Source organism: Chiroxiphia lanceolata, chromosome 15, assembly GCF_009829145.1.
Source record: "Chiroxiphia lanceolata isolate bChiLan1 chromosome 15, bChiLan1.pri, whole genome shotgun sequence".
Lineage (NCBI taxonomy): Eukaryota > Metazoa > Chordata > Aves > Passeriformes > Pipridae > Chiroxiphia > Chiroxiphia lanceolata.
In genome coordinates, this window is record NC_045651.1 from 3154862 (window position 1) to 3167616 (window position 12755).

The 12755-nt window shown below is 56.8% G+C and overlaps 2 protein-coding genes across 2 annotated transcripts; both read right to left on the minus strand.

The window, feature by feature from the left end:
- Window positions 1-1026: 1026 nt before the first annotated feature.
- LOC116794238 (protocadherin alpha-2-like) lies at window positions 1027-11990 on the minus strand. The gene is made up of 3 exons (XM_032702771.1): window positions 11951-11990; window positions 7922-7927; window positions 1027-4391 (listed from the first exon to the last, which is right to left on the minus strand). The coding sequence occupies exon 3, from the start codon at window positions 4195-4197 to the stop codon at window positions 1495-1497; it is 2703 nt and encodes a 900-aa protein (XP_032558662.1). The 5' UTR covers window positions 4198-4391; window positions 7922-7927; window positions 11951-11990; the 3' UTR covers window positions 1027-1494.
- On the minus strand, window positions 8679-11751 carry LOC116794240 (protocadherin alpha-2-like). Its single transcript, XM_032702773.1, has one exon. It carries the CDS (start codon window positions 11749-11751, stop codon window positions 9043-9045), a length of 2709 nt encoding a protein of 902 aa, XP_032558664.1. The 3' UTR covers window positions 8679-9042.
- Window positions 11991-12755: the final 765 nt, after the last annotated feature.

The following is a 12755-nucleotide window of genomic DNA, read 5'->3' on the forward strand; positions in this document are numbered from 1 at the left end:
CCATGGCAACAGCTGAGGAAGCTGTTACAGGTGCCCTACAATACCCACACACAGAGCAGGTTGAAGTGCTTCCCTCCCACAACAACTTCCTCAAAACAGCACCAAAAATGTTCATCACTCTGCATGTTCCCAACTTTTATCCAACACATTCCCTATGCCAGGCTGCAGCAGCACAGGGAACTGTCTCTGACAGGAAATATTCATAACCTCAAAGGACTTCGTGGCCATTTCAAGGTCATATACTATCTCAAGATCCAGAAGGCCTCCAACTCCACACCCTTGACACTTGAGAAAAGATTCTGGGCAAAAACACTTTGTGCCCATCCTACCACCTCCCACTTCCCTTTAGGCATCCTCCATTCCACACCCTGCAACATTTAATTCTCCAGAAAAGACCATCATGTCCCAGCCCTCTCTTCTTATGAAAGGACTCATGGTCTTCCCAAGGATTTCCAGTTCCCTCGTGTACACAAGTCTTCCCACTGCTCAAGGTCTCTTTTCACATCAGCACATGCACAGGCCCTACTCACTGTCACTGCCACATTCACCTCTGCCACAAGTCACAATCTCCCACCTCAAGGTTCAACTTCTGCTTACCCTCCCCAGCAACTGCAACACTGTAAAACCCACACAGATGGCATCCCATGCACGGTGTCCATCAGACTCTCTGCAGCTCATCCTTCGGCTCAGCAGTTTCAGAGGGAAATGTTACACACCTGTGAGTAACACTCGCTGCAGAGCTCTGCTCGGGACAGCTCTCATGGCAACGGGCACTGATGTCACAATAATAGAGACAGAACAACCCAGATGCTGAGGAGCACAGCAGGGCAGCCCATTCCATCCCCTGGGTAGGAGAAGTTGGCTGAGGGATTATTGTGTTCTTGTTGAAAATAGCATTTCCACACAACTTTTAAGGGTAATGTAAATATTGATAAAAAAAATTAAAACACATGAATGTGCTCCTCCTGTCCAGCCACAAACGCAGTTTCAAAACTAAAGCTAACAAAACAAGGGGAAAAAACCAAACAAAAAAACCTCAAAATCAATAACAAAGACCCCAAAACAAAACCTTCCCAGTTTTCAGAAGGACACTACTAGGCCAACCAAAATGGAGAAATGACATTATGGAGATTGAAAATACATTAAACCACAAGTCGAAATTGTCACCCTGCCTCACATGACCTGTAGAGCAAAATGTCAGAAGATGAGGACAGAGAAGAAACCACATGTGGTACCACCACGGCCAGCAGTCAGCAAGGCCAATAAGGCAGCACACAGGGCCGGGGGACTGTCACCAGCACAGCCTCCTTGGTTTGCCCTCCTTCACCAACCTCGGCTGGAAACGCTACACACCATCACGCAGCAGTGTTGTCTGCAAAGTGACACCTCAGGGAACGACCCACGGCATTGGGCAGTGATTTAAGTCCAGGGGAGAATAATTCATATCCCCAGCAGCAAATCTCCGCGGCGGACCGTAACCCCAAAGGGATGCCGCTACACCTCTGCTTCTGGCAGGTCCTCCCCGCCCACCACCAAGAGCCAGGGGACTCCGGCAAGGAAGCGGAGGCAGATCAAAAGGTCCATTGACATCCTCAAGCACCCGCCAAGTACCCACTGCCATCGGGCCGCGGGAATTGAGCCAGGCTCCCGGCAACGCCGGCCCAGGGGGCGGGAGAGAAGGGGCAGAGGGAGGAGGGAAGAAGGAGATAAGAGCAAGGGATTGTCACTGACCGTGTCGAGGAGAGAGGGAGGCTCCGGCTGCGTGTCCTTGGCCGCGGCGCCGGGCGGCGGCGGGAAGTTGGGGCTGAAAACCATCAGGTCGCTCTTGGCCGCGCCGTCCGCCACGCACAGGCTCCGGCTGTGGCGCTGCGAGTACGACCAGCTGCCCACTTCGCTGGCGCACACCAGCGTCGTGGGCCCGGGCCCCGACAGCACGGCCGCCCGCGGCGCCCAGCGCGACGCCCCGTACAGCACCACGGCCAGCAGGAACACGCTCGACACGCCGCAGATCGCCACCACCAGCCACACGTTCGTCGCCGACGACGCCAACGCCGCCGGCCCAGAGCCGCTCTCGCCGCCCGCCAACGAGCGCGGCAGCAGCGACGACGAGCCCGCCGCCGCCGCCAGCGCCGCCTCGCCGCCCTCCACCAGCGACACGCTCAGCGTCGCCGTGGCCGAGCGCGCCGGCTCGCCGTGGTCCCGCACCACGATCACCAGCCTCTGCCGCGGACCGTCCGCCTCCTCCAGCGCCCGCGCCGTGCTCACCTCGCCGCTGTACAGCCCCACGCGGAACAAGGCGCTCTTGCCCCGCGGCTCCCACAGCTCGTAGCGCAGCCACGCGTTGTAGCCCGAGTCCGCGTCCACCGCCCGGATCTTCGCCACCACCTGACCCGACGGAGAACCCCACGCCGCCCACGCCCACAGCGTCCCCGCCTCCCCCGACCCGGACCCGGCCTCCGCCCCGCCGCCCGCCGCCGGCAGCAGCGCCGGCGCGTTGTCGTTCTCGTCCAGCACGAACAGCTGCACCGTCGCGTTGCCGCACAGCGCCGGCTCCCCCGCGTCCACCGCACGCACCTCGAACTGCAGCACCTGCACCTCCTCGTAGTCCAGCGGCTGCAGCGCCCGCAACACACCGCTCTCCGCCTCCACCGACACGTAGCTCGACGCCGACACACCCCCCGCCCACCCCGACCCCCACCACCCCGAACCCCCGCCCGACGCGCCCTCCCACAACGAGTAGCTCACGCGCCCGTTGCCCGCCTCGTCCGGGTCCCGCGCCCACAGCCGCGCCAGCTCCGCGCCCGCCAAGTTGTTCTCCCGCGCCAGCACCGTGTACACCGCCTGCGCGAACGACGGCGCGTTGTCGTTCACGTCCGACACCGGCACACGCAGCCCCACGCGGCCGCCCAGCGACGGAGAACCGCCGTCCTCCGCACGCACCTCCACCTCGTACTCCGACACCCGCTCCCGGTCCAGCGCCTCCCGCAGCACCAGCGAGTACGACCCCGACAACGTCGCCTCCAGAACGAACGGACCCGACGGCCACACCCAGCACCGCACGTCACCGTTCGACCCCGAGTCCCGGTCCCACACGCTCAGCAGGGCCACCACCGTCCCCAGCGACGCGTCCTCGGCCACCGGCACCGACAGCGACGTCACCCGCACCTCCGGCGCGTTGTCGTTCACGTCCAGCACCTCCAGCACCACCTTGCAGTGGCCAGACAGCGATGGCGTCCCTTGGTCTCTCGCTTCTATACGAAAATCAAATATATTGACTTCTTCAAAGTCAAGGGCGCCCGTCAGGTGAATCTCCCCCGTCTTTGGATTTATGGAAATCAAATCTCTTCCACTCGGGGGAAAGAAGTTCGTCACGCTGTAAGTCACCTCACTATTAATTCCTTCATCTGCATCTGTGGCGTTCACCCGCACAACCAGCGTCCCCACTGCAGCGCTCTCCGGCAGCTGCACTTTATACACCGACTGGTTAAACAGGGGCGCGTTGTCGTTCGCGTCCAGCACAGAGATCACCAGTTCCATCGTCCCTGTCAGAGACGGCCGGCCCCCGTCACTCGCCGTCAGCAACAACCGGTGCATGGCCATCGTCTCCCGATCCAGAGGTTTCATTAAAACAAGTTCAGGTTCAATATTTTGCTCATTCGACTTTTGTAAATCCAGAGAAAAATGTTCACTGGGACTAAGTGTATAGGAGAGCTGAGCGTTCGCTCCAATATCCGCATCAGACGCGCCCTCTAGCAGGAACCGAGACCCGGGAGGGGAGTTCTCGGGTAAACTGATGTTTTTTCGGGCGGCGGGGAAGATGGGGGCATTGTCGTTGATGTCGGTGACCTCCAGCTCCACGTGGAAGACGCGCAGCGGCCGCTCCACCAGCACCTCCAGCCGCAGCGCGCACGGCGCGCTCTTGCCGCACAGCTCCTCCCGGTCCAGCCGCGAGCTCACCACCAGCGCCCCGCTCGCCCCGCTCACCTCCACGCTCGCCCGCCGGCCCGCAGACACCAGCCGCAGCCGCCGCGCCTCCGCCTCGCCCGCCTCCAGACCCACGTCCTGCGCCACACGGCCCACCACCGTCCCGGCCTTGGCTTCCTCCGGCACCGAGTACCGCACCTGCCCCGAGCACAGCGCCCACGCCGCCTGCACCGCCACCACCCGCAACACCGCACCCCACACGCGATCGCCCATCGCCCGCGCTCAACTCGGACCCCGCACGGGCCCCGCACGGCTCCCGCCGCCGCCCGCACGCACCGGCTCCGCTGCCCGGCCCCAGCCGCCCCCCCGCGCTCACAGCCGGGCTCTCCGCCGCACCGGGGCGGAGCCGCCCACACGCCCTTCCTCAGCCTGCAGCGACACCGTGCGCTGCTCCGCCGCCTCACACGCTCACACACTCCGACCGAGCCTCTGCACTGACAGATGCGTCTCCTCTGACATGTCCCGCTCCCCTTCTTCTCTTTCTTTTTCTCATTCATTTTTCCTTATCGCTTTCTGTTCCCTTCCAAACAATCCTTCATTTTTTCCTTCCTCCTTCTTCGTCTGACTTCCTTCAATTTTCTTGCTTCCTTCACTTCTCTATTTTTTATCCTGTTTCCTTTCCCTTCTTGTTTCTATTTTTTCCTTAATACTCTTCTCTTTTCTCCTTCACTTTCTTCTCTTCTTTCCTTTTTTTCTTCTTCTTCGTAACTGCCCTGCCGTTCTCCATTCTTTACACATTTCTCCTACTTCTTTCAACCCTCCTCTATTCATTAACTTTGCTGGAAGCTCCTCAGTTGCCTCCAGTGCCGCAGAGGAGATCATCAAATCAGAGCCATCATCTCTAAATACGGAGCATTACAGCCGCAGTGCATTGGAGCCTTGTTGGGTACCACCTCCACTCAGCACCTACAGGTGACATCGGTAAGTGAAGGTCATTTCCTTTTTTTGCCTCTTTTATTATTCCATTCTCTTCTTTCCTTTCTTTCTTACTTTCGTTCTGGCTTTATTTTTCCTTGAATAAGCTCCTGTCTTTCTTTTTATTTTCTTCTTATTTCCCTTTTGTATTCCTGTTTTTACCCTTCCCTTGCCTCTTTTTCCTTTCTCTTTCCTTGTTCTCTTTCTATGTCTTTTCTGCTTATCTCTGTTCTATGTTGTTTCGCCCTTCTCTTCTGTTTCCATCGTCTCTTCTCTTCCCTCCCCCCTTGATTTCCAAGCGCTCTCATTCTTCTTTGCACTGATTCCTTCACGTCCTTCTTTTTTTTCCCCTTCCTTCTTTCTACTTTCTTCCTCTTCTCCCTTTTGCTCTTCCTCTCTATTTCTTTTCTTTCTTCCCTCACTGTGCCTTGTCGTTGCCTTCCCTCTCTTCTGCTTCCATTCTTGTATCATCTGTTCAAACTTTCCTTTAACAAAACTGATAAAAATACCTACAGCACCATGCCACGAAGCAGGGACATGCCCTTTCTTTGGCAACAGATCTCATTTCCCTTTCCTACCACCTCCCATCCCCCTCCATAGGGAATACCTTTCTTGCTGACATCCCGCCCATGCACCTCTATCTTTCCCTCCCTTCACCATCAAGGCCACACTCTTCAGCCTCCAGCCCTCTCAAGGACCCAGCAAGAACACACCAAGGCACTCAGATGCCAAACAACAGCTCTGCTACATCACAACACCTTCCACCACCCTCTCTCACACAAGCTGAAGCCAGAGCCACTGAGACATCTCTGCAAACAGGCTGGAAAGGAACCAACACACCCAGGGCAGTTTCTCATTCAGCAACTCAAACCCATCACAGCCCAGCACCACAATCCTCCACAAAGACGGAAAAAGCACTGGGCAAAACTGCTCCTCAGGGCTCTTCATGTACCTTGATCCTTCCTGACTCACTCTCCACCTGCAGGGTGTCCTTGCCTTCTTCTTCAGGCAGGCACTCCCTGCCACAACAACACACCAAGAACCTCAGTATCTATGAGCATTAATGCCCATGAAACCCCTCACTCATCAGCACGATCCACCTGTCACACAGTCCAACAAAAGCCGTGAAGGAAACACCACAGCACTGTCACTAAGAACATCCCCTTGACCCCCAACACATCTCTTTGGGGAAAGGGATTTGGGTCCCTCCTCCAGCCCTGCTGCCTCTCACCCACTCAGCCTGGGCCTGGAACCAGCACAGAAGGTACAACAACAGGAAATGGTGCTTTGTTGGTCCCATAGGATCAACACTGTGTTGGTTCAACATAAAGATGCCACAACTGAACAGGAGCTAATGCACACCAGTCTCTCAAACACACCCACTTGAGGTGTGTGACTTACCTGTAGCTTCACTGGTTCCTTCTTCAGAAAACAAACAACTTCGGGGGAGGGAAAGAGATTTAAAAGGATGTTTATAATTAACATTATCAGTTTCTGGGGAAGCTGGACAAAAGCAGTCACTTCTGTTCCACACAAACTAGACACTGTGCAGTGCCCTTATGCATTTTTCTCACAGGGGAAGGAGGAAGCAGAGCAGTAAGCTACGGACATTCTCTCAAAGTGAAACTTAGCTCAGGACACACAACAGAACACACATCCCCCATACCGATGGGAATGCCCCAAATGTCTGACACACCGTCACTGAGAGAGAGGAAATAAACCAACCAACCAACAGAAACACCACAACAAACTCAAAGGTTTGGCAGTATGGCAGAAGAGAGAAGAAAAACAAATGGTGCCATTCGGCTGCATTGAAACACAATTTTTTGCCAAATCTTGAATACCAAGACTAATCCTTCCCCTGTCTATCGAGATTAAGAGCTGAGAGGTAACCAAGGAAAGGTTTAGAGAAGGCTTGGCAATATGATCCAAATTTCAAAAAGCTTCTGTTTGACCAACAACATTCCATATCAAAACCAAGAAAGTAAGACACACCCCGCAGATGTCTTCACAAGCAGCAACACCAGAAACAACAACTGTGCCCTGAGATACTCAGAACATCTGGAGGTCCTGACAGGATCCCAGGAGAGCAGCACTGTGTGCTGGGACCCCTCCTGAGGTATTCCATTATAATCTTCCATCTTGCACCTGCGAACTGGGATCTCCACAGCTAAGCAGACATTCTCCATTTCATCCCCCAACGACCTTTCCACATCCTCATCTTCCCTCTTGACTGGCACAAAGAATACTTGGAATGCTGCAGATCCACTCTGGGACTCTTTGACTCTTCCCACAGGACAGGATGCTTTCTGCCTTTGCAGCAGTGTCAAATAGAATTTGAATGCTTAAAAGTTCTGTTATTAGAGGCGAGAACAGCTCTGATCTCTGTCCCCACAGATTGTCTTCTTCAAGAAGACCAAACCAAACGATGAAGCACAAGTGCAATCCAAGTGTCAACGGGGTAGAAGAATTTCTACCATAGAAATTTCTACAAAGCTGGGCTGCTCTGTAGATGTGGAGGTTTGGTGTGCACATCCAGACACCAGAATGAGCTCTGTGTGACAACAGGACACACCAGCTCTACCCAGACTGACTGGCCAAGAGCACAAGTAGGGGAGAACAGAGCACAGAGATGACACCCATCTCCTCAACTGCCCTTAAATATCCTGCCTGAAGAGGAGCACAGATCCACCATGGCAACAGCTGAGGAAGCTGTTACAGGTGCCCTACAATACCCACACACAGCAGGTTGAAGTGCTTCCCTCCCACAACAGCTTCTCCAAAACGGCAGCAAAAATATTCATCAGTCTGCATGTTCCCAACTCTTATGCAACACATTCCCTATGCCAGGCTGCAGCAGCACAGGGAACTGCCTGTATCTGATAGGAAATATTCATAACCTCAAAGGACTTAGTATATGACCTTGAAATGGCCACAATCTCAAGATCCAGAAGGTCTCCAACTCCACACTCTTGGAACTTGAGAAAAGATCCTGGGCAAAAACACTTTGTGCCCATTGTACCTCCCACTTCCCTTTAGGCATCCTCCATTCCACACCCTGCAACATTTAATTCTCCAGAAAAGACCATCATCTCCCAGTCCTCTCTTCTTATGACAGGAACCACGGTTTTCCCAAGGATTTCCAGTTCCCTCGTGTACACAAGTCTTCCCACTGCTCAAGGGCACCTTTCACATCAGCACATGCCCAGGCCCTACTCAGTGTCACTGCCACATTCACCTCTGCCACAAGTCACAATCTCCCACCACAAGGCTCAACTTTTGCTTACCCTCCCCAGCAACTGCAACACTGTAAAACCCACACAGATGGCATCCCATGCACGGTGTCCATCAGACTCTCTGTAGCTGATCCTTCGGGTCAGCAGTTTCAGAGGGAAATGTTACACACCTGTGAGTAACACTCGCTGCAGAGCTCTGCACGGGACAGCTCTCATGGCAACGGGCACTGATGTCACAATAATAGAGACAGAACAACCCAGATGCTGAGGAGCACAGCAATGCAGCCCATTCCATCCCCTGGGTAGGAGAAATTGGCTGAGGGATTATTGTGTTCTTGTGGAAAACAGAATTTCCATGGAAGCTGTAAGGGTGCTGCTAATGCAAATATTGATAAAAATATCAAAACAAGTGAGTGTACACCAAGCCTCCTGTCCAGCCACAAATGCAGTTTCAAAACTACAGCTAACAAAAACGGGGGGAAAAACAAAACAGTCACCAAATCAACCATGAAGGCACCAAACAAACTAAAACCCCCAGGAAATCTCCACAGTCCCCTCCCAGTTTTAAAAAGGACACTACTGGGACAACCAAAATGGAGAAATTACACTATGGAGATTGAAAACACATTAAACTACACGTCCAAATTGTCACCTTGCCTCACATGACCTGTAAAGGAAAATGTCAGAAAATGAGAACAGAAAAAAACCCACATATGATACCACCACGGTCAGCAGTCAGCAAAGGCAATAAAGAATAAGGCAATACACAGGGCCTGGGGACTGACACCACCACAGCCTGTCCTGCACACCAAGCCCGGGTGCAAATGCTACACATCAGCAAGCTTTGTCTCCAAAACTCAAACGTCGAGGCAACACAGGTCAACTCTCATCACAATCAGCAGCGATTTCATTCTACGGAAGAACAAATCATATCCACAGCAGCAAATCTCAGCTGCGAACCCCAAGGAGTTACCGAGATACCTTTATCCCATACAGAGGAAAAGGTACAATCAACATATGTAAGCGCCTGTAAAGCAACGACCCACACAGGCCAGGAGCCCGGATACCGACAAGGCCGGCCCAGGGGGCGGGAGAGAAGGGGCAGAGGGAGGAGGGAAGAAGGAGACAAGAGCAAGGGATTGTCACTGACCGTGTCGAGGAGAGAGGGAAGCTCCGGCTGCGTGTCCTTGGCCGCGGCGCCGGGCGGCGGCGGGAAGTTGGGGCTGAAAACCATCAGGTCGCTCTTGGCCGCGCCGTCCGCCACGCACAGGCTCCGGCTGTGGCGCTGCGAGTACGACCAGCTGCCCACTTCGCTGGCGCACACCAGCGTCGTGGGCCCGGGCCCCGACAGCACGGCCGCCCGCGGCGCCCAGCGCGACGCCCCGTACAGCACCACGGCCAGCAGGAACACGCTCGACACGCCGCAGATCGCCACCACCAGCCACACGTTCGTCGCCGACGACGCCAACGCCGCCGGCCCAGAGCCGCTCTCGCCGCCCGCCAACGAGCGCGGCAGCAGCGACGACGAGCCCGCCGCCGCCGCCAGCGCCGCCTCGCCGCCCTCCACCAGCGACACGCTCAGCGTCGCCGTGGCCGAGCGCGCCGGCTCGCCGTGGTCCCGCACCACGATCACCAGCCTCTGCCGCGGACCGTCCGCCTCCTCCAGCGCCCGCGCCGTGCTCACCTCGCCGCTGTACAGCCCCACGCGGAACAAGGCGCTCTTGCCCCGCGGCTCCCACAGCTCGTAGCGCAGCCACGCGTTGTAGCCCGAGTCCGCGTCCACCGCCCGGATCTTCGCCACCACCTGACCCGACGGAGAACCCCACGCCGCCCACGCCCACAGCGTCCCCGCCTCCCCCGACCCGGACCCGGCCTCCGCCCCGCCGCCCGCCGCCGGCAGCAGCGCCGGCGCGTTGTCGTTCTCGTCCAGCACGAACAGCTGCACCGTCGCGTTGCCGCACAGCGCCGGCTCCCCCGCGTCCACCGCACGCACCTCGAACTGCAGCACCTGCACCTCCTCGTAGTCCAGCGGCTGCAGCGCCCGCAACACACCGCTCTCCGCCTCCACCGACACGTAGCTCGACGCCGACACACCCCCCGCCCACCCCGACCCCCACCACCCCGACCCCCCGCCCGACGCGCCCTCCCACAACGAGTAGCTCACGCGCCCGTTGCCCGCCTCGTCCGGGTCCCGCGCCCACAGCCGCGCCAGCTCCGCGCCCGCCAAGTTGTTCTCCCGCGCCAGCACCGTGTACACCGCCTGCGCGAACGACGGCGCGTTGTCGTTCACGTCCGACACCGGCACACGCAGCCCCACGCGGCCGCCCAGCGACGGAGAACCGCCGTCCTCCGCACGCACCTCCACCTCGTACTCCGACACCCGCTCCCGGTCCAGCGCCTCCCGCAGCACCAGCGAGTACGACCCCGACAACGTCGCCTCCAGAACGAACGGACCCGACGGCCACACCCAGCACCGCACGTCACCGTTCGACCCCGAGTCCCGGTCCCACACGCTCAGCAGGGCCACCACCGTCCCCAGCGACGCGTCCTCGGCCACCGGCACCGACAGCGACGTCACCCGCACCTCCGGCGCGTTGTCGTTCACGTCCAGCACCTCCAACACCACCTTGCAGTGACCCGACAGCGAGGGCGTCCCTTGGTCTCTTGATTCAATACGAAATTGAAATACATTGGTTTTTTCGAAGTCCAAGGCACCCGTGAGACGGATCTCCCCCGTCGTCGGATTGATGGAAATGACATCACTTCCCCGCGGGGGAAAGTAGTTGGTTACGGTGTAGGTCACCTCACTGTTACTTCCCTCGTCAGGATCGGTGGCGTTTACCCGCATCACCAGCGTCCCCACGGCAGCGCTCTCCGGCAGCTGCACTTTATACACCGACTGGTTGAACTGGGGCGCGTTGTCGTTCGCATCCTGCACTGAGATCACCAGTTCCATCGTCCCTGTCAGAGACGGCCGGCCCCCGTCACTCGCCGTCAGCAACAACCGGTGCACGGCCACCGTCTCCCGATCCAGAGGTTTCGTTAAAACAAGTTCAGGTTCAATATTTGGTTCATTCGATTTTTGTAAATCCAAAGAGAAATGTTCGCTGGGACTGAGTGTGTAGGAGAGCTGAGCGTTCGCTCCGATATCCGCATCAGACGCGCCCTCCAGTGGGAAGCGGGAACCCACCAGCGACGATTCCGCGATGCTGATGTTTTTTCGGGCGGCGGGGAAGATGGGGGCATTGTCGTTGATGTCGGTGACCTCCAGCTCCACGTGGAAGACGCGCAGCGGCCGCTCCACCAGCACCTCCAGCCGCAGCGCGCACGGCGCGCTCTTGCCGCACAGCTCCTCCCGGTCCAGCCGCGAGCTCACCACCAGCGCCCCGCTCGCCCCGCTCACCTCCACGCTCGCCCGCCGGCCCGCAGACACCAGCCGCAGCCGCCGCGCCTCCGCCTCGCCCGCCTCCAGACCCACGTCCTGCGCCACACGGCCCACCACCGTCCCGGCCTTGGCTTCCTCCGGCACCGAGTACCGCACCTGCCCCGAGCACAGCGCCCACGCCGCCTGCACCGCCACCACCCGCAACACCGCACCCCACACGCGATCGCCCATCGCCCACGCTCAACTCGGACCCCGCACGGGCCCCGCACGGCTCCCGCCGCCGCCCGCACGCACCGGCTCCGCTGCCCGGCCCCAGCCGCCCCCCCGCGCTCACAGCCGGGCTCTCCGCCGCACCGGGGCGGAGCCGCCCACACGCCCTTCCTCAGCCTGCAGCGACACCGTGCGCTGCTCCGCCGCCTCACACGCTCACACACAGCGCCAGCGCCGTCATCTCTGACAGCTCTTCTTACTGAGTTTCTCTTTTTCTTATTTGTCTTCCTTCCCTTTATTTCTCTTCCGGTTTAAAGAGGATTTTTTCCTTTCTTTCCTACTGTTCCCTTTATACTATGTTCTCAGTTTTTTGTTCTCTCTCCTTTTCATTGCTCTGCCGTGTCGTATCCTTTGAGCCATTTCCCCTTCTCTTTCCAATCTTCTCTCTTCTTTATCCCCCCTGGAAGCTCCCCAGTCGCCTCCGGTGCCGCGGCGGAGGTCATCGAAGTCGGAACCATCCGCGCTAATTACCGGGCAGCTGCACCAGAGTGCGGTGCTGTAACCGAAGCAGAGGCTGCTGGGGACCAACTTCGCTCTGCGTGCAGAGATAAGGTCGGTATCACCTGGTCATCTACTTTATCCTGTTTTCTTTTCTTCCATTCTCTTCTTCCTTCCTTCCCTCCTTGGTTGCATACTGGATTGCTTTTTATTTATGCAGTCTCCTTTCTTTATCTCTCCTTTTCTTCTTCATTTTCTTCTGCTGTCATCTCTCTTCCTTCTCTTCTTTGCTTACCTTTCAGTGGATTCTTTGCCTCTGTCTTCTTTCCTCCTACCTGCTTTTACCTATTTTTTTCACCTCTCCTTCTATTTCCTTTCTTGTCTCCTACATCCTTTTTTTTCTTACCAAAATTCTTTTCAAATCTCTATGCCATACTGACAATGGACATATCCTTCCTGAACAGCTCTTATTCCTCTTCCTTGCAACAATTCCTTCTTTTGGTTGTTTGTTTTTTTCTCTCTTTCTT

Bases quoted from the DNA above. Each gene is read 5' to 3' on its own strand.
- LOC116794238 (XM_032702771.1), bottom strand. From the start codon at position 4,197: ATGGGCGATCGCGTGTGGGGTGCGGTGTTGCGGGTGGTGGCGGTGCAG.
- LOC116794240 (XM_032702773.1), bottom strand. From the start codon at position 11,751: ATGGGCGATCGCGTGTGGGGTGCGGTGTTGCGGGTGGTGGCGGTGCAG.